This window comes from Pogona vitticeps, chromosome 5, assembly GCF_051106095.1.
Source record: "Pogona vitticeps strain Pit_001003342236 chromosome 5, PviZW2.1, whole genome shotgun sequence".
Taxonomy (NCBI): domain Eukaryota; kingdom Metazoa; phylum Chordata; class Lepidosauria; order Squamata; family Agamidae; genus Pogona; species Pogona vitticeps.
Genome location: NC_135787.1, coordinates 75,270,221 through 75,292,308, shown reverse-complemented (window position 1 = coordinate 75,292,308; position 22,088 = coordinate 75,270,221). Strand labels below are relative to the sequence as shown.

General features: G+C 42.0%; 1 protein-coding gene across 2 annotated transcripts in view; it reads right to left on the bottom strand.

Annotated features, from left to right (window-relative positions):
• Nucleotides 1–17,603, bottom strand: part of RFC1 (replication factor C subunit 1) — a 46,224-nt gene extending 28,621 nt beyond the window's left edge. Inside the window, exons 1-5 of one of the 2 annotated variants that reach the window (XM_073001161.2) lie at nt 17,466–17,603; nt 8,929–9,057; nt 8,126–8,201; nt 7,342–7,458; nt 1,880–2,091 (exon numbers count right to left, since the gene is read on the bottom strand). In XM_073001161.2, the coding sequence (XP_072857262.2) occupies nt 1,880–2,091; nt 7,342–7,458; nt 8,126–8,201; nt 8,929–9,057; nt 17,466–17,468 (537 nt within the window). In that variant the 5' untranslated portion in view covers nt 17,469–17,603. Of the gene's footprint in view, nt 1–1,879; nt 2,092–7,341; nt 7,459–8,125; nt 8,202–8,928; nt 9,058–14,816; nt 15,301–17,465 lie in introns of those variants that run through there. The other variant, XM_020786239.3, reaches the window with a different exon arrangement.
• Between the last annotated feature and the right edge of the window lie 4,485 nt (nt 17,604–22,088).

The following is a 22,088-nucleotide window of genomic DNA, read 5'->3' as shown; positions in this document are numbered from 1 at the left end:
AACCAAATGAATGACTGGTCCCAGGGAATGAAGAGTATATGGCATGCTTTTCTTTCATAATCTGTAACCTATTTTCTTTGGGCAGGATAGTGAGCAAATTATTCAATCCTCTACTAATCGACTAAACGGTTGATGATAAAGAACAGGAGAAACTGATACTGTTTGTTGAATTGTGTGTCATTTGAACACATCTCGTCTACCCTGCCAGTTAAAGGTACATGTCAATATTACAGTAAAGGGCAGAATGACCCTTATCTTTCACCAGCAAGTCACAAACGTGACTTCTGAAAAAATCAGTAAGATAAAATGATTACCTCTTTTCCACTTCCCTTAAATGCTCATTTATTGCAGATGACCAATTTCTTTCTTGATGCTAGGTGAACAATCGTTAACATTACTGAGCTAATCACAGCTTTGGACCATGAACCAAATTGCCATCCACAAGTTCAACCCAATTCTGAACTCTGCTATACAGTGGTGCCTCGCTTGACGATAATCCGTTCCAGGAAAATCGCTATTAAGCGAAAACATCGTAAAGCGAAAAAACCCATTGAAATGCATTGAAACCCGTTCAATGCGTTCCAATGGGGTAAAAACTCACCGTCCAGCGAAGATCCTCCATACGGTGGCCATTTTCGCTGCCTGTATAGCGAGAAATCCGTCCCTAAACACAGCGGGGAGCCATTTTAATCACCCGGTGGCCATTTTGAAACTGCTGATCAGCTGTTCGAAAAACGTTTTGCGAAGAATCGGTTCCCGAAGCAGGGAATCGATCATCGCAAAGTGAAATCCCCCCATTCAGACCATTGTTTTGCGATCGCAAATGCGATTGCAAAAAGGTCGTTGTTAAGCGGTTTCGTCGTAATGTGGGGCAATCCTAAAGCAAGGCACCACTGTATTTAGAAAGATGACAAACCTTACTCTGCAGCAGCAGGATCCAACTCATAGGATCAGATAAACCATCCCTTAATCAACATACTGTATTACAAAGAATGGAAATCAATCACCACTAACGTTAAAGCTTTTCCGTGGTGACTCCACAATAGGGGTAGGGGTATTTACTCCTAAGATTGATGATGAGTATCCCATGGAACCTACACTGAGAGGAAATTCCTGCCAGTACAGTAACACAGAATCGCATCATCTGCATAGTGCTGTTGTTGCAAAAGGTGGATCTTCTTCACAGATAACCCCTTGCACAATAGCACAGGGTGGATTTGATTCAAGTCAGATTGATTTAAGTCATAATTTAAATTACAATGTAAATATTTAAAAATTGCATTTTTTATAATTTAGTTTTTAATTGATTTTAAAATATTTAAATTATGGCACCACTTGCACATTATTACACTGATGGGACTTCCTTCTGAACAGAAGCTGCACAGGATTTTGGCCACTGTTTTCAAGTTGCCTCTTGTGTCACAGTTATTTTCTTGAAAGTTGTTTTACCATTTTTTATATGTGATATTTTAATGTAGATACACTTTTACCTTGCCAGCTGCTCTGAACACTTGGGGCTAAAAACAGGCAATACAGCCAAAATAAATGCATAAATTTTTAAGTGACATAAATGTATTGCCATATGCAAAACAGTTTAATAGAGGAAGTAAATTAACATGACTTAAGTACAAAATCAGATAGAAAGCAGGCTCCACCTCAGAACTTCCTGGAACAATATCATTCTTTATAGGTCAACCTATAAATATACAAACAAATCAGTTAATTCAAATTGAGGGGGATGCTCTCCTCTTCTCCCTAATGCTGCTTACTTTAAATGCAATTCACACACCCTACAAAAGAAAGGAAACATAAATGGAACACCCCATAGCCTGGGTCACACGCGACCCAGGAGAAAGTGTCATCCTTCTGTGCCACTCACTTCTTTCCGTTTGCTTGACACCAGTTTCTTCTCCGATCGATGCACGCTACCAGTTCCAAAGTAATCAATTACAGAGGTTGGTATCAGTTTCACAGGTGACATGGGTTTGCTTTTCACTTTTGCTTTGGCATCCACTTTTAATGTGCCTGCAGATGTCCCATTCTCCTTTTGTTTTTGGGAAGCCTTCGCATTCACAAAGTCTTCATCTTCATCTGAGTGCCAAAACAATGCAACGAAAAGCTCATTAATACCAAGACGCTGAACAAAGTATTCTTTGAAAACAGCTTTTCTTTATTCTACAAATTCTTGCAGTAAATTTGAAAAAAATACAAATAGAATGATCTCAGAATCCTCAGCCTGACATGAGGATACTCTCTTCCTCATGGAGGAACATTTCTTTTCCTGGAGTACGGCCTCAAAAGCACCCACCCACACACACACACACACAAAGATAGGCGATAATCACCTCCCCCCATTTCTACAACAATAATAATTACACATTGTCAAGTCAATTCTGACTCATGGGGCCTCCCTTCCAGGGTTTTTTAAGGTACAGAGTATGCATAAATAATTTACCCTTCTTCTGGGGGTGCTCTGTGGGGCACAGTAGGGAACTGAACCCCCAGTCTCTGGCTTCACAGTCACTGAGCTACTTAACAGAGCTTAATTCACTGAGCTACTTAGCAGCTCTATCCATTTCCATAAGTGCTGCTTTAAGAGAAGGCACCTTGAAAATCATGACCAGTAGGAAATCTTGGGACAAGAGCATGCTGTGCAGGGGATGAGTGTTTGATTTTCAGCACTAGATTTTTGAGACAATGCAGCTATATAAACTGATAAATCTCATTTTCCTAGATTTTGATCCAAGCCACAAATTTAGGAATTTCCAACAGCCACCTCTCCTTTAAGATAAAGATCAGCAGTCCCATGAAAATTCTTTCCAGATGTGAACCAAGCAACTTCTCTAGAAGTAAACCACCTTTATAAGAGTCTCTTTGTCAAGATTTTCTAGACTCTAAAATAAGACACAGTGCTGCCCCAACTGTGACATTAATACCTTTGCTCAGCTGTTGCCCTTCTGCACAGGTTTTTGTAATTTCCTACACAGATTTTTAAAATGTGCTTTAAACTGAGATGAATCACAAATTTACTTTCAAATAGTGTGGCTCTTTGCAACTATCGTTTCTCAAATGAAATCTCAAAACTCAAAATTCTAATGATTCATCTGGTGAGTCTATCCAAGTATTAAATCCGTATTTATTACTTCACAGATATTTTAAAATCACAGTTAGCACCATTTCAGTCACAGCACACTGACACACTTGCACTATGTTGTTTTGCTTTGGAAACTAAACACTGTGGTTTCCTTTATAACCTTTACACTGTAAGCCCAAGAATATCACAAGCATCATGAGCAGATCTTCCAAGTACAGTTATTAAAATAATCTTTTAGGGCAAAAGGATCAATGCACTCTTCAGATTCTTGTCCATATTTTAGCTTTTAAAGCAAGCTTTAAAAGAACATTTTGTTGAGGTTTGGAGCTGGACTGAATTGGCAGGGGGAGGAACAGCTGTACAGTACTTCCAAAATTTATCTTACCCACTCCAAGAAATTACAGTCTCCAAAACTGCACCCTTAGTATCCATGCTTTTGATTACCATGTGCTAATATAATACAACCAAATCCCTCAACTTCTTTATCTGCTTAATCTAGCATATAACAAATTTAACAGGGGTGACATTCTGAAACTTCTGCTGATTCTGAACACTTCTTCTGTATAAGAATAAACAAGGGTGTGTTCTGCTCTTAGAGAACTTAGCTTTCAGAGATGTAGAATTCCAAGTTACAATAATCAAAGCCCAGGCGTATAAGATCATCAGTGAATATTTTGCAGGACTGATCTGGCAACCTGTGAACAACGTTTCTGAAATTTCATTATCAAAGCTCCCCGGGTACTATTCCATATAAAATCAAGGACAGAAAGAATATGAATATGAAGGGAAGCTAACGATAACAAAATATCCCCTTTGTTAATGTACAATCTTATTTCCTTCACCAAAAGCCAGAGGCAACATTTGTTCTGCTTTCCACAAGACACTGAAGGGGGGGAGGCGGGGGGGGTTGAAGATGCATCAATTCCAGAGAGTTGATGTCCAAAAGGAGTTAAGAACACATTCTCAAAATGATAGGAACAGCAGCTGGAACGGCGATAAGACCCACTGCAACATCCTGTCCCAGTCCCGTTTCTCCCATAAGCCCTATTCAGGCAATTATTTTTTTTAAAATAAAGTTGGTTTAAATTTTAAAAATTGGTTTTTTTTAATTTAAATCACTGGTTCTTAACCTTGGGTTACTCAGAAGCCTCCCAGAACTGTGCTGGCTGGGGTTTCTGGGAGTTGCAGTTCAAAAACATCCGAGTAACAAAGGTTAAGAACCACTGATTTAAATCATCAAAAAATCTGGTTTAAATCAAATCCACCCTGACAGGCACTGGCAGAAAAGAAAGGTAAACAGACAAATGATGCCTTGTAACAAAATGATCTGGAGATTTGGCAGCTGGGTCTGATAAGCTGTCTGTCAAAAAAAGACGTCCCTGTGCTCTGACAGAACAAGAAGGTTTAAGGGCAGGAGTTAGCCTTAGAAAGAGATGAAGTGTTGGATTCAATCCATTTTGCCCCACACAGATTTAGTTGCACCACCATTTAAATGAAACTAGGATTAGGTTTAGTGTAGGCAGGGGATGTGGCGACTGTTTTTTTTTTTTTACTCCTAAGCATCATGCTCTGTACATTAATGTATACTTCCAGGATCACAGATTCTCCTTTTTAAGCTGATTTGTTTTTCTGTTACATGGACCAGGGGGGCTATGGAAGTGGAAAGAAAAGAGATTTATGAGCCATGGGTCAAGTGGATCTTGTATAGAATGCCTAAATATTATTTCACACCAATCGTTAAGTTCACAGCACACACACAAATGGCCAGTGGAAGTCAATTTTGCATAGCAAATTTTTCCATATATTTCTAGGCTACCGAGCTTTAGCAGGCATGCAGTGGGAAGAGAAAATAACTATCAGCCACCACACTGTTCATAGGCAGTAGGTAAGATCACCTATGTACAGGCAATCACAAAGTATATCATCAAGTTATTAAACTGCACTCAGTAGATAAGAATAACCTTGATCTGCAATTGTAGTATCTCACCATTAACATTGACCAATGTTTTCTGGTACGTCTTACAGGGAAAATATTGACTGCACCACCCACTGTTACATAATACAGAACATCTTTGGTTGCCCTACCTCTGGGTACATTTCCAAGTCTTTACTGTACTTCTGAAAAGGCTACAGAGACTGTGCATTATGAAAACTGAAAGCCAAAGCCCTTCATTCTCAGTTCATCAAGAATGCTAGTCATCAAGATCCACAGTCCATCAGATAGCTTGTTTGCCCTCTGCCTACAAAAATGTAATACTACTGTACAGATTATTTCTGAAAACAAGGTTTCTGCTAAAAATTGCACATATACATTATGTGCTCCAGTCAAGCCTCTGCTCATGAGTTTGATCCCAACAGATTCAGGTCTCCAGCGCAAGGCTGACTCAGCCTTCCATCCTAGTCAGTAAAATGAGTACCCAGCTGACTGGAGGACAAGGTGCTGTTTGCATAATTATGTTGTAAATTACCCAAAGTATGCTTTTGTGCTATGGGTGGTATATATAAGTCAAAACGACAACAATATTATCATATAGTTATTTGAAATGTTAGTAGTTACTTGAAAATGAGCTTATAAATAATGGCACATCTACCTTCCTGTAAAAAGCAATGAGCGTCTTCATTTAGACAACCAGGAAATCTCCTGCCTCTCTGAACTGTTCATCCCTGTTTTAGATCAAAACCGAGTAACCAATATTTCTGTGGACTGACAAACTCACAGAATGTGATAAATTTTCTACTAGCTCATTTACAATCCTTGTTCAGGCTAATTTACACGTCTTTAATGTACAAATTGGTTTGTCAAGGAAGTGAAAAAGCAATAAAAACTACTAAGACACACAACACACAACAAGTAGGTATCCTAGAATCAGGGAGGCTTTGAAAGTGATACGAAACTAGATAGCCATTACAGAAAACAAAACTCAGAGATCCTCAACTCTGTCAACTATGGACCTAACATCATGGCTGCATACCAAATGCTTGCTGAGAAGTAACTACTGATTTCATTGAGACTTGCTCCCAGAAAATAGAGGATTATCACCTGTTAATGACCACACTGTAAGAATAAACTGACACATTATGAGCTTATCCTTGTACTTTAATCTAAAAGTGAGAGCTATGGCCACTTGTTTGGTCATATATTTTCTGTTTCAAGATACAGATTGTGTCCAAAACATACTCCATGCCAAAATTCTGAGTCTGGCCTCAAACAAGAAACACAGTTGACTGAACCAGTACTTTATCACCAGAAAATCTATTTCCTATATAACAGTAATTCAGGTGCCTTTTAGTGATCCTTCTACGAGTGACTACATCTGTTCACAAGTAAAAGCGCAGCAACTATTACACCACATTCTGCACCATCAACAAATCCCATCCATAGAAAGATGGTACACTACACAAACAATAAGACCTGCTATTTCCTTTTTTAAAAATGAATCATTAAAAAGAATTCAAAAACTCTCACAGTCTCTTCACAGTAAGAGATCACATTCTACAACAGTCTTTAGAAGTAAATACAGTGGTGCCCCGCTTGAAGACGATAATCCGTTCCAGGAAAATCACTGTTAAGCGAAATCGTCGTCAAGTGGAAAAAAACCCATTGGAATGCACTGAATGCGTCAATGCATTCCAATGGGGAAATACCTCATAGTCCAGTGAAGATTGCCCATAGAGAACCGCCGATCAGTTGTTTAAAATTGCTATCTTCCGAAGCAGGGATCCAGAAAGCAGCCATTTTGCGACGGGAGGAAAGCCATTTTGCGGAGCCAGAAAAAACATCATTTTGCGAACAAACGGTTCGCAAAGCAGGCTCCTAATCAACATAATGTGGATTTTCCCCATTGGAATGATCGTTTTGCGATAGCAAAAATGTCGTCAAGCAATTTCGACGTCATGCGGGGTAAGCGTTTAGCAGGCCACCACTGTATAAATTGTTTAAATGTCTTCTGGTCAGAAGCCACCATTTACTGTATATGCAAAATTTTCTTCACTGTGATCTTCATGTACTGTAATAGCACAGCCTAAATCTTCAGAATGCGAAGATTGGTCTTCAGTGTGGAAGGGATTGTCACTCTCGAACTGGCCTTCTCAGCCACACTAGACACTGTTCCAAGACCTCTATTCAGAGCATGTTACCATAGTCTCTCGAGACTGAAGGATGCCAACTAAATCTTTAGAAAGATTTTTAAATGTTACAATAGAGCATAAACTCCATATACTAAGAGCTGTTATGCCAAACCCTTTACCTGTCTCCGAAACATAAACAACAGGATCCTTCTTTAGAATCTTATCAGGTACTGAAGTCAGTTTTCTGTCTGGGGGCTTCTTAGATTTCTTTGCCAACGGCACCTCCTCTTCAGAATCTGCAAATCAACAGTGGCAGTATTTAATTTTCCATACAAAGATTTTACTGTCAGTCCTTCAGCTATCCTTCTTTGTCTTTTAAAACCTCACTATCAAGTATGTTTGCAGGACATGGTGGGCAGAAAAGCTGTGGATGCATACTTTCAAGAAATTAATTAATTAATTATTATTTTAGAGCGTACTATTAATTTAGCCTTCTACTGGTACAAAATTATACAATCTATTCACCTGCTGAAGTTTATCAATGCTCTTCATAAAAAAGAAACAGGTATTACATTCTTCAGCTTGTATCTCCAGTTCAGTGGAGTCTAGAAACAAGGCTAAGAATGGTCTGAAATCTCAGGGAGCCATAGCTAATGAAAACAAGAAATACTGGATTGGACAAGACAATAGTGTGACGATGGTCACAGAGTAGGCAGAATAGTAAAAATAGGCCAAGCTGAATCCATGCTATTAGTAGTATTCATTATAACCTCCACAGGCCCTAACGAATATCATGATTGCAAAGAAGTATTTTCCACAATATATAACTGAAAGTCATTTGATTGTGGAGACCTCAGCCAAGATCCTGTAGGCTTCTCTCTGGTTGAGCTGTAGCAGACCAAAGCTATCTCACAATGGGGGGGGGGGGAGAGAGAGAGATCAGAACAGCAGCATAAATGTTACCTGAATCATAGATTATCCTCTTCTTCCTGTTTGTCTGTTTTTGTCTGAAATCTTCTTCATGAGATGTATTTTTCACCTAGTTGTAATTGAATTATGAATGAATCAAAACAATGTTGCAATACTTTCTCTTGTTTACCTAATTCTAAGAGAGAGCAATCAAGTGGATTAACTTCCATCATATCCAAAAATACAATAGGCACAAGAGATCAGGCCCAGCTTTGACCTCTTGGGAACCCCACAAACTGCCTTTGACAAGCCCCTCATGCACCAACCAAGCCTTACTCCCTCCCTTTCTATGTGACTATTCTAGCACCACCACTATTATATAAGCCCACTCACAAAACATTGCTTACAAATGGACATAAAAGAGACACTCATTTTCTTTCTGGAGCACAATCAAGCAGACAGACCTAAGAGCAGGAAAAGTTGGTACAGTGCCACCACTGTTGGTTAAGCCTGCACGTGAGTCAACAGAAGCTATAGGAGCACCACCACCAAGTGAATCCAGGCATGGAGCGGGAATCAGACACAGCATTAGCCCCACAGACCCTGGTGGGTTGCTCAGGTTTGCATTAAATGTACATCGTATGTGCACTAAGCATTAGTGATACACAGAAAATTGCAATCAGAAAAACAATGATTAAGAACAGCTTTTTGCATACGAATACACTTTTCTCTTTCAATTAATTCTCCATTTCTGACTTCATAATCCTTATTACTAAAAGGAATTTAGTAACATTTAAACAAACCACAAAGGCAGTGGAAAACTCAAAAAGCCATGTATTTTAGGACTATACACTCACCTTGATTTCCTTCAGTTTTAACTTCTCGTCTGAAGTCCCCTCCCTGTTTTTGGACTTCTCATTTTTCTTGGCAGTGTTGCCTTCATATTTCTTTACAGGAGTTAAAACTCCAAAGAATTTCCGAATATCCTGACAAAAGAAAGGAGTTAAAAAAGCAATTCAGCATTTTATGATCTTTCATTCTGGAGAACTACATGATTTTAAAAGTAAAATCCAGAAATACCAGAAATACCTTAGTGAGATAATTTACAGTGGTGCCTCGTATAACGAGTGCCCCGTTTAACGACAAATCCGCATACCGATGCGGATTTTGCGATCGGAAAAGCGATCGCATACTGATGTTGCCTATGGGGAAAAATCGCTTTGCGATGTTTTCCCCATAGGCACCATTTTCCCCCAGCTGAGCGGCGGGAGCCTCCCAAGGAGCACTCCCGCAGCTCAGCTGGGGGAAAATGCCTGCGGTGGCCTCGGAAGGACCCTTCTGAAGGGTCCTTCAGAGGCCACCGCCAGGATTCCCCTTCCCCGCGGTCGGCTTCCCTGGCCATGGTCGGACTGTCAGGAGTCCGATCATGCCTGGGGTAGTCGGCCGCGGGTGGGATCCAAGCCGCGGGGGAGGGGTGGAAGGCATGGCCAGGCTCTTCGGCAACTGCCGGGGCTCGGATCCAAGCCTCGGTGGCTGCTGAAGAGCCCATCCATGCCTCCGATCCTCTCCCCACGGCTTGGATCCCAGCCGTGGGGGGAGGGTCGGAAGCATAGCCGGACTTCAGCCGGCTAAGAGGCCAGCGATCGGGCAGGAGGAGGTGGGAAGTTTAACCCAACCCCTCCCGAGCGAACGCCGGGTTTTCAGCCGGCTAAGAGGCCGGCGATCGGGCAGGAGGTGGTGGGGGAATCTTCCCACCTCTTCCTGCCCGATCGCCGGCCTCTTAGCCGGCTGAAGTCCAGCTATGCCTCCGATCCTCTCCCCACAGCTTGGATCCAAGCTGCGGGGGGGGGGGTGGAAGGCATGGCCGGGCTCTTCGGCAACTGCCGAGGCTCGGATCCAAGCCTCGGCAGTTGCCCATGGCAGGGCTAGCCCCTGCGGGTCCGATCCAAGCCGCGGGGGGAAGGTGGGGGGATCCGATGCCTGTCAGGCATCCTGGGCTCGGATCCCACCCGCCGCCGGTTACCCAGCCTTGGGTAACCGGCGGCGGGTGGGATCCGAGCCCGGGATGCCTGAAAGGCATCCGGATCCCCCCGCTCTCCCACCCTCCCCCCGCGGCTTGGATCGGACCCGCGGGGGCTAGCCCTGCCATGGCTGGACTCCCAAGAGTCCAGCCATGGCAGGGCTAGCCCCCGCGGGTCCGATCCATGCCGTGGGGGGAAGGTGGGGAGATCGGATGCCTGTCAGGCATCCTGGGCTCGGCAATGCGGGGCGGCAGGGACAGGGTGGAGGGGTCTCCCCACCCACCCTGTCCCCTTCGCTGGCCGCCACCCCCCGCCGCTTTCCCCAGCCTGGATCGGGCTCCTGGGAGTCCGATCTCGGCTAGGGAAGGCAGCGCGGGGTGGAGGGGTCTCCCCACCCACCCTGTCCCCTTCGCTGGCCGCCACCCCCGCCGCTTTCCCCCAGCCTGGATCGGGCTCCTGGGAGTCCAATCTCGGCTAGGGAAGGCAGCGCGGGGTGGAGGGGTCTCCCCACCCACCCTGTCCCCTTCGCTGGCAGCCACCCCCGCCGCTTTCCCCAGCCTGGATCGGGCTCCTGGGAGTCCAATCTCGGCTAGGGAAGGCAGCGCGGGGTGGAGGGGTCTCCCCACCCACCCTGTCCCCTTCGCTGGCAGCCACCCCCGCCGCTTTCCCCCAGCCTGGATCGGGCTCCTGGGAGTCCGATCTCGGCTAGGGAAGGCAGCGCGGGGCGGCAGGGACAGGGTGGAGGGGGCCCGAAGGCTTCGGGATCCCCCACCCACCCTGTCCCCTTCGCTGGCAGCCACCCCCGCCGCTTTCCCCAGCCTGGATCGGGCTCCTGGGAGTCCGATCTCGGCTAGGGAAGGCAGCGCGGGGCAGCGGGGACAGGGTGGAGGGGTCCCGAAGGCTTCCAGGCTTTTGCCTGGAAGCCTTCGGGATCCCCCACCCACCCTGTCCCTGCCAGTTTTTAGTCCATTGGAATGCATTAACCGGGTTTTAATGCGTTTCAATGGGCTTTTTTATTTCGCTTTACGATGTTTCCGTATAGCGACGTCGCTATACGGGGCACCACTGTATTTTAAACAGTAAGTAGTTCTTAACAATTCTAAGATGACTGTCACTTGCCAATATCCTTTGAAACTTTTAGAGATGCATGACTAAATGAATCTTCAGACTTTTAATAGTATTTCAAAGGTTACTTTCTTCAATTAAATGACTCCCATAAAGCAATTTGAAATCTCAACATATCATATACTACAAAGATCTACCTAAGAATGTGATAGCTAGAATATATTTATAGCAACCTCACAGAAATCCATGTAGTTTATTCCTAAGTAAGATGTTATGATAGTGTCTCTTCCACCAGAGGATAAAAATAAATTATTTTTTAAAAAAATCAAATTTAGTGAAATCATGATTTAAATTTTTTAATTGCCAAAAAAACCCTGATTTTTAAATTTTGAATCTTGATTTAAATCAAATCCACCCTGCCCTCCACTTTAAATAAATTACTTGAAAGTAACTACTAATGATCTCGGTAACATTTTCAAACAATGTGTCTGAAATTTGTTTAAAATGATTCCATGGGATCCAAGAAGAGTGGGTCACATTTTCAAAGCCGCAGCTTTGAAGTAGAAAAACCACTACTGAACTGTATCACTTTAATTCACAGGTTAGGATCAAACACATCTGTCATTTAAAAAATATACAAAGCAGTAGGATGTGCCAGAATCTTTCTCTGTTATACCAAAATTGCTAAGTACAGGGAGACTCTTTTTTAATGGCAGAGTTGTCAGCCCTGTGACCTCCTGTGCCACGAAGCAGTATAATCCATAAACACTTAATCATCCCACCCTCCCATTTATGTATGTTGCTACTGCTACCCAACATGGCCCCCGCCAATATCCCCCAGCTATAGTTCAACATTAACACCTGCAGTGCTGAAAGCACCTTTTGAGGTGTTCACCTGTCATTCAGCAATCTTCCCCCTACTTCTGCACATGCCTACTAACCGCCAAGCTATTTTAAAGTTTACCAGACCCTTTCAGCTTGAATGGGAGAAAATACCTTCCCACCCACTCTTCTAAATATTAGCCCACATTGCCCTACAAACACACTAAAATATAAGAGAGAGTATCCAACCCACCGTCACTTGTCTCATGATTTTTTTCTCAACTCCTGAATGGAATTTTTAAAAAATATATTGTTACAATAAATACTAATACTGCTGCATATACACCCTCTTTTGAAAACAAGGATCAGGAATAGTGATGGAATTGGGGAAAGGGGTTAGTAGGAAGAGTTCTCCAAGCATTGAGGAAATGTTCATAGCTTTTCCTAGTCTTGTTGTTTTGACACAAGAGCAAAGACTATAGTGAAGAAGATCTGCCTTGGTGAAACTGACAAGACCACGCTCTGAACAAACATACCCAGAGAAAAAGACAGAAAGCAAGAGAGAAGATTAGGAATATGCAGCAGAAAAGCTGTTTTGAGAGAAATGGTAAATGGAAGACTATATGTCCACTAAAGAAAAACACAACAGGAAAAGTGAATATGATTGTAAACCCCTTTCAGAGTCAAAACCTTTACTACTGCATTTCACACAAACATACAGTATTAGTGGAAAGAGGTCTAAGGGCATTTTAAGTTGCACATATGAAATCTGCATAAGAGCCTTGTATTCAAATCCTGGATTTGCTGTGGAATAAGGAATAGCCTTCAGCAGCATTCCAACCCACAAGCCTATTGTGAAGATGAATATAACAGGTTACAATTTAATTCTGCATATAGTAATGCTGCTAAGTGAAAAAGAAAGGCTCATATTATATATAAATCTACCAGACTTAGCTGTCCACAAAGACATTTTCAGATCTGTTGGCTCTTGAGATTTGAGGATTTAAGGATGTCCTATGGATTGTTTGTATAATTTACAGAAGACAGATTTTTGAAGACTTCATTTGCAGTTTTTATGCAGAGTACACCCTTTTCTCTACAGTCCTCAATATGTACAACCTGGTACAATGTGTGTGCTTACTGATGCTACATTTTCTTCTCAGACATTAATTTCCACTGGGGCCTATTAGACTTACTCCAAAGTATACTTATAACTGCAGCAATCATCTGCACAGCTTTGATGAGAACAGAGCCGTGTCCTTGCCCTATCCTTCTGAACTCAGACTGCTATCAGGCAATTATTGCTAAGTTCTGATTAGACAAAATGCCTCCAAAAGAGATGTTGGCAGGATGCCACAGGCGTGACCTACGTCAATTTCATGCAACCGCAGAGAGAGATGGTGAAGTCTGCATATTTTTTCCCATGATAAAGCCCAAAGGATCAGCAATGCTGCTGTTTTTAAAATTTAACCTAAATTAATTTGATATTTATATCCAATTATTTCTAGCCTTTTCAATCACAAGGAGGTTTAACTCTCCCCACAATTAAACAGTTTGAATCTGATTACAGACTGAATCTTCTCCCCATGATCTCTGAAAACAAAATTTTGAACTGAGTGAGGAGTAACTATTCTCACTAGTGCAGATGCAGGGTGATATTTTTATTGAAGCACTTTTTTAAAATGCACAAATTGCAAGCTTTGTGAGTAAAATCTGATTTCTTCAGGCTGTACACCACTCCTTCACAGATGATGCATAAAAACTCCAGGCCAGAGTCTCAAAAATTCATGACAGATGCCCCTGCTGAGTCTGCTTGTATGAGGGGAGTTAAAGTTAGCTGGTAGGTATAGTTTCAAGCACCCTCACTTGCAGTATGGTTGGCATTTTCCATCCTATATTCCAAACAAAATAGTTTTGTACTATCACACTTTAAGTATCACATGAAATGGAACATGAACACACTGATACATTTCTTATCAAGTAACTCAAAGGCAAACCATTAAAGATTGCTTTAAGTGAAATGAAGCTTCAGCAAACAGATGAGGAAGATAACAAATGAACAAATGGAACCAGCAAAGATAATAAAGCAGTAAATAAATTCTCAGATTCCTAATTTAATGAGCACAGAGCAACACCAAGAAATCCAATGAATCTCCAATTCACAATTAGAATTTTCAGCTTTCTGTGGTTGTGCTTTTAACAGTTATTTAACATGTAGGAATTAATAGGAGGTGCTATGTTACTATGACTACTACTATTACTACAGCTGAAGCCACAGTTCAAAGCTAACCTAAAGGAACAGGTGCAAAACCCTGCCATCCTACTCAAGCTTTCAAGAAAAGTTAACTGGCTAATTCTCACCAGATAAAACTTTCCTCAAATGTTTGGTATCTTAAACAGATTCCTAGTTAAAGATAACATAATTCACTATTACGCTCTTTACTAAACTGCATTTGCTTGAATACCATATAGATAACAATTAGCATTTCTGCTCTAACTAACAACATAGCTTGACTGAAAATCTATTTCGAATTCCCAAATACTAGAACTAAAAAACAGCAGGCATCATTTTATTTTATATCATTTATTGGCACATAATAATACTGAGGTGACTCTACCAATATCTTCAAGAACTAGACTGCTGAACACTAGGTCTCTTTTTAGCCCTCACCACGAAAACATTTTTTTATTAAAGAAACTATAAATATCAAATGGGGAAAGAATAAAGTTTAATGGGTATACAGCAAAACTGAAAATATATCAGGCACAAAATACATGATCTAACACAGAGGTAGAAGCTTACCATTTTTAATTATAACATATAATTTATTTCATACCTGCTCACAAGCAGTGTCCCCAGAGATGGCAGCCATCTTAACAGCTGCCATTGAATGGGGAGCAAGACAGATCCCTCTGAGTGGTTTTTATGAGACAAGAAGGTGTGGCCTGTGACTTAGTTAATTCTCCTTTCTTCGGCAAAGGCTATAGTCCAATGTTTTAGAAGTAGATTCTTTTGCAAGAGAAAGCCTTCTGAGTGGGTTATCTGAGACAAAGTGTGGCCTGAACTGGGTTTTTTTGTCGGTTATAATAGAAGTAGGTTCTTCTGTAACACCTACCTCATTATCAGCAAGTAGTTATTTTGCACAATTCTAGAATACCTGTAAAGAAGCCGAGTTGCTTACACAATACTGTTGTTTTTAAGTATTACCTTGACAGTGCTTCATAAATTATTTTAAGCCATCTCAAAATTAGAACTAGCATGTTATTTTGCTAGTAAATGTTTTATTTTTCCTAGTTACTAATTAATTAGACTTCCCACTTCTCCCAGAAAACCTATGCCTGATATTTACTACTAAGGTTTTCAACATATTTCCCATATTTTCTTAAAGAAGATTTGGGAATCCTAGTCAGTGGTTGATAGTACTGGGTCCAATGATCGCAGCTCCATAATTCATAACCCTTTTTAATGGCAAGGGTACAATAACAAGGCTGTTCTCAGCAAAAACTATCCAGCCTTAATTTTTTCTATTGGGAAAGCTTAGAAATGACTGCTAATAAAGCTTGTACGTAATTCAGTTTTTAGAAGATAATGAGGCCAGTGTGTCTTAGAAAGGGAGGTCATATAAGAAAAAGTTTACATGCCTTTAGATAGCTTTGTATACTTATTTAAAACACAAAAATATTCACAATAATTTGGCTGCTTTATACAGGGGATGCCTTCTGCACAGTCACTACTTTAGCATAGGAAACTGTTATACTGCATGTACACTGACATGCAATGAATGTACTTATCTGGTAGGTAGGTCAATTCAAATATTTATTGAATTTGCATCCCATTTTTACATGAGATTAAGCTTCTGACCAGGGCCATACACATATACTGTAGTTTCATCATCCTCATACTGGTTTGAAATATATTGATTTACAGTGTATACATAACAGGACCCTTTAGTATTTGTACATGTGGAAATGGATGCGTGCATATTCTGTATTTTCCAACATCTTGGCACTGTCTTGGATGAAAAAGCCTCAAAGCATTCTTTGTATGGCATAACCTGCCTATATACCCATGTGTAAATCTAGATGGCAAATGCAGCACGTAATCTCTGCCATTCATAAACATGGGCCTGGTGAACGGAAGCAACTTGAAGAATTATGTCCAGCTAATGCTGGGCTGTTATCACAGCAGAAATCACCATCTGGAAAATGTGAGCATATCCAAGGGTGACCTAGGCCACACAAACTGCCACCAGAGGCAGCCGGGACATATCACGGAAAAAAGAGACTTCATATCTACAAGTGAGGGTGCTTGAAACTATACCTACTAAGAGACCCCTTAGTGCACTTCTTACGTACACTTGTTTAAATATACACAGACCTTTAAAACACAAACGTGGAACATGAAATTCATGGATGCGGTAACTGAATGTTTCCAAACTTATGCATTACACAGGCACTTAAACCAGGGCATGTCAATTAGCTGTGGTTCTCGACTGAGCCTCCACTTGCTGATAAACCCACTTGCTCCTGTGTAGTGCTTTTCAAATTCAGATCCCCAGTTGCTGTTAGTTGGTTTCAACTTCCAGAGCATCTTGACTACTGGCCAAGTTGGCTAGGAACTGAAGTCTAACACCACCACAGAAGCCAACGTTAGGGAACACTGGTGAAATATGTAAAATACTCCCTAGTAGACTGTTACTGAGTAAATCTGTGTCAACAAAGTAGGGACTAGCGAGTTTGCTTCGCCCTGAAAAACCTTTGCAGTAATTTGGGATAGGGAAACTTTGGTCCTCCAGATCAGTGGTCCCCAACCTTGGGCCTCCAGATGTTCTTGGACTACAACTCCCAGAAACCTTCACCACCACCTCTGCTGGCCAGGATTTCTGGGAGTTGAAGTCCAAGAACATCTGGAGACCCAAGGTTGGGGGCCACTGCTCCAGATGTTTGCAACTGCAAATCCCTGGATCTTGTACCACGGACTACACTGACTGTGGCTGATGGAAGCTCCAGGTCAACATCCAGACAATCAATTATCCCCTAAGCTTCCACCCCACTTCAACATCTTTTCTGACCATAATTCCTTGGGCTTTTGAAATCTGGGGATTGGATTTAAAAATCCAGATACCCTCAAGGGCTGAAACATTCCATTGAAAGGGAAGGACAGGGAGGAAGAAACACACACACAAATCCCGCAAAAAAAAAAAAAGCAAATTAAGCTTTCTTTGTTGGGCGGGGAAGCACTGAGCCCACGTAAGGACGGGGCAAAGACTATTCCGCGGGCACCCTCGCCCAACCCTTCTTTCCGCCCGCTCAGGACAATAATACCTGTAGTAATCCAGAAGCCCCGCGTGCATTTATTTTGCTCGGGGGGTGGAAGTGAAACAAGGAAGCATTCCCCCGATCCCTCCATAGAAACAGTCGGGGGGAAAAAAGAGATTTTGGCCCTCCGAGCGGGCAAGGACGCACGCACGGACACACAGGCTCACCATGCTCGGGCTGGCGCCGGGGCTGAAACCGAAGCGCCTCCGGCGGAACGTCGGGCTTATGCCGTTGGCTGCGGCAGCGGCAGCAGCAGCAGCAGGTCAGCGGAGCCAGGCTCCATCGGCCCCCCTTCCCCGCCCGCCGGCCTTCCGGGGTCCCCTTGGCGCCAACGCCACCCGCAAGGCCGAGAGCGCAGGCGCGCGCGGGGTGATCTCGTCAGAGGAAGGCGAGCCGGGAGGAGGGGGAGCGCGGAACTCAACGGAGTTCGTAGGAACCGTGGTTGGTGCTCGCGATCCCCGCAGATCGTGTTGGGACCCTTCTGACGTGCGCCTGTTGGCTAAGCCCTGCTGGTCGGGGAGAGGAGGAAGCCCCACTGCCTCAGGGGCCGAATTTCGAGAAATCCCGGCGCAGGGGACTCGGCATGGGGGGGAGGAGGGCAACCCTGGAACACGAGGGACGAACAGCAACACGTCGGAAGGCGTCACAGAACGAGGGTTGGACCAGTGGCGGGCCTCCCTGTGTGGTTTAGAGCAGTGGTTCTTAACCTTGAGTTACTCAGGAGTTTTGGACTGCAACTCCCAGAAGCCTTCACCATCAGCTCTGCTGGCTGGGGTTTCTGGGAGTTGCAGTTCAAAAGCATCCGAGTAACAAAGGTTAAGAACCACTGGTTTAGAGAGTGCAATTCCCCTCAGCCCCATTCAGCGCAGCCAAGTACTCAAAAATGAATGGGAGCTGCAGTCCGAGAGCACTTGCAGAGCCCCAAGCTGATCCAGAGATACGTTTTTTTCGTCTCCTTTAAATAAATTGTGGGGATTCAGGACAGGCAAGAGCTCTGTTAACACAGAGTATGGGTTAAAAATGGAAGGATTTGCCGCCACCGGATGTGGGGACACGAGAGTTGTCAGCTTAAAACACATGATTCGACAAGGGAGGGCAGAACTTTCTGTGGCTGTTAGTTGTTTAGCTACTGATGCAGTGATACAGTCACCACAATAATCCCCCATCCTCAAGGAAGGACAAAACTGCAGGCCAGTCTGATGATCTCTATAACAATGAGCTGTGATCATTTTTATCTCCACCAGAAGCAGATTTTTTTGAAAACTGCCTATTTTAAATACTGTAAGGTAAAGGTAAAGGTTCCCCTTGACAATTTTTGTCCAGTCATGTTCGACTCTAGGGGGCGGTGCTCATCCCCATAGAGCCAGCGTTTTGTCCGAAGACAATCTTCCGTAGTCACATGGCCAGTGCGACTTAGACACGGAACGCTGTTACCTTCTCACCAAGGTGGTCCCTGTTGATCTACTTGCATTTGCATGCTTTTGAACCGCTAGGTTGGCGGGAGCTGGGACAAGCGATGGGAGCTCACTCCGTCGCGTGGATTTGATCTTACGACTGCTTGGTCTTCTGACCCTGCAGCACATGCTTCTGCGGTTTAGCCCACAGCGCCACCACGTCCCTAAATACTGTACTTAGCATTAAAACAGAGCATTGTTGTTATGTACCATCAAGTTGCTTCCAACTTATGCAGTCATCAAAATGACCTGTCCTCAAAGGCTCAGCACAGCTCCTGTAAACTCAAGAATGTGCCTTCCTTTAGGGGGGGTCAATCCATCTCGTGTTCGGTCTAACACTTTTCCTGCTGCCTTCAACCTTTCCCGGCATTCTTGTCTTTTCCAAAGAATCCTGACTTCTCATGATGTATCCAAAGTAGGACAGCCTCAGGCTCAACATTTTTGTCTCCAGAGATAGTTCAGGTATTACTTATGCTTATAATATAAATAAATAAAAACATATCATTTTTCCTTGTTATCTGAAAAACATATACAGTATTGTATTCTTGAAGGCTTTCATGGCAGGGATCCAATGGGTCTTGTAGGTTTTTCAGGCTGTTTGACTCCAGAACACGGACAAACAGCCCGAAAAACATACAACAACCATATACAGTATTATTTCCCATATCAGAGGCATTATGCCTCTGGATACCAGTTACTGGGGATGGCTGTTTTTAGCTTTATCAGACTTCCTAGTGCTCTACTAAAATAACTATTTTCCCAACAAAAAATGTAAATTGTTGCTCCTGGAAGCTTCCAGATGCAACAGCATTTTAAATTGGTTTAACCTGTACCCAATGTGTTTTAACATCTCAAAATGCCAGTTTTCAAGCTGGCAGTGGGACTGTGACCACTTTCAGTTTATTTTGCCTTTCTGTTTTCCTTCTCATATTTTGGGTCCTGGGGCAGAAACCTGGAATCTCTAGAGTAGATCACCTCTGGTTGAAGAAATAGAAACAAATCAAGTATATGTTACATAGATCTATCAAATGTTTCTGTGCCATGGATTCCTCCAAATTATGAATCTTGAGCTTCTCAGAAAAAAGAACATAATCACAATTAGTCACTGTGCATTTTAAATAATAAGGAATGTTTCCTTGTTACACATTGTGACTTCTAGGGAGGATTAAATTAGGATCTTTACTGTAAACATTAAGCACTGATGAGTTATACTGTGGGAAAAGAGTATGTCCAAAAATGAACCTGAACAATGGAACTAAAAAAATTAACAGCAATGGTTACAAAAAAAAAATACAGGAAGTAAAGTTCATATACAGGTTTACTGAGAAGGGCCAAGAAACTATGACTCCCACTGAAAAAAAATAATACAACAGTCTGGTTCCCCTTCATCTGAAATGCAAGGTTCTTGCCAACCGATATTCATGCTTTAGCCATATATAAAACTGTTTGCTTAATCTGAGATTGAGTAATTTATGACTTTTGTATTCCTCTTTTTTCTTACAGATCATTTATCTTTCCCCTCCATGACCTTTCCTTCTATTCTTTTTAATTATTTAGCTCATTTTGCTAATTGCCTCTCCAAATTCATATTCATGGGTATAATTAATGTATATACAGTATTGTTCTTTGTTAAACTGCATCTGTATTTGATATTTGCATTTTGCAGACAAAATCTAATTTATATTGCTTTTCAAGGACAAAGGAATAATAAAAGAGGAAAGAGGAACCTTAATTTTGATATGCTACCTTTTTGTTATGTTTATATATGTTTAACAGGTTTCACAGCTCTTTACAGAATACTTTGCACTTTACAATTTTGTATGCCTAAATATTTATTTATAGGATATCTATCCCATCTCTCAAGAGAACATTAAGGCTGTAAAAGGTAATAGGTTAGAACATGCTGACCATCTGAAGTCAAACACACACACACACACACACACACACACACACACATATACATACACACACACACACACACACACACATATATAATTTAAGTCAGGCACTCTTTTTGTGTGTGTTTCCTCTTTTATAAATAAATGTATCCTTTGTAAATCAATGATAATGGGCTAATTTGTGGTATTATTCAGATATAGGTTGTCATATTTCTGCATTGGATGAAGTCTTGGTGTTGTTTTTTTTCAGATCCCACCCAGGTTTGTATCTCAGACAGACTTTTAGAGTACCACTAGAATAAATACACATTAATATCATCCTTCACTTTCAGAAATCACATCTGAATCATATAAATTATTTGCCTACAGGCATTTTGGAACTGCACAGCATGATTAGCACTTCTGTTGAGATACTGGCTTTTCCTTTGATCTTACAAGGAATAAGTCTGTAAACAATAAAAACATAACAAATAATAATTCTTCACAAGTGTGTTTATATGTATGTGTGAGATGTCTGAGAGTTTTAGAAGGGAATATAAGGACTATCGTAGAATATGTTGAGAGAAAATAAGGAAGATTGTTCTGTAGAAAACAGGGCAATATGTAATGCCATGCCTATACTGATAGAATCAGGCAAGATGACCTCTTCTCCTTCCTGTAGTCCATTATGTGCCTTGAAGACTTACACTAAAGGGCTTGGAAACCCTCCAGAGGCTAGCACTAGCATTGTATTGGATTTATCCCAGAAACAGTGTAGTTCTCAAGGAGGAAATCTTGAAAGCCCAATTCCAAACCTGCTCTCCCACTCACAGATTTTTTTTTAAAAAAGCTTTTTGTAAAGAATCTACATCACACAAAAATCTTTTTTATGTAGAAAACACAGTTCAGTGGTGCCTCACTTAACGACTATAATCCATTCCAGGAAAATCGCTGTTAAGCAAAAACATCGTAAAGCGAAAATAAAAACCCCATTGAAATGCATTGAAACCCATTCAGTGCGTTCCAATGGGTTAAAAACTCACCATCCAGCAAAGATCCTCCATACGGCAGCCATTTTCGCTGCCTGTATAGCGAGGAATCTGTCCCTAAACACAGTGGGGAACCATTTTAATCACCCGGCGGCCATTTTGAAACCTCCAATCAGCTGTTAAAAAAACATTGTTTTGCGAAGAATCGGTTCCCAAAGCAGGGAACCGATCATCTTAAAGCAAAATTCCCCCATTTAGACCATTGTTTTGCGATCGCAATTGCGATCGCAAAAAGATCATCGTAAAGCGGATTTGTCATAATGCGGGGCAATCATTAAGTGAGGCAACACTGTAGCTGGCTTAATATCTTGGTAAGAAAATGAAATTGCAGTAGTTTTGACATGTGCGATGTAGTGACGAAATATGTATGTTACACTGTATATTCTTTACTCTGTTTCCTCATCAACCAG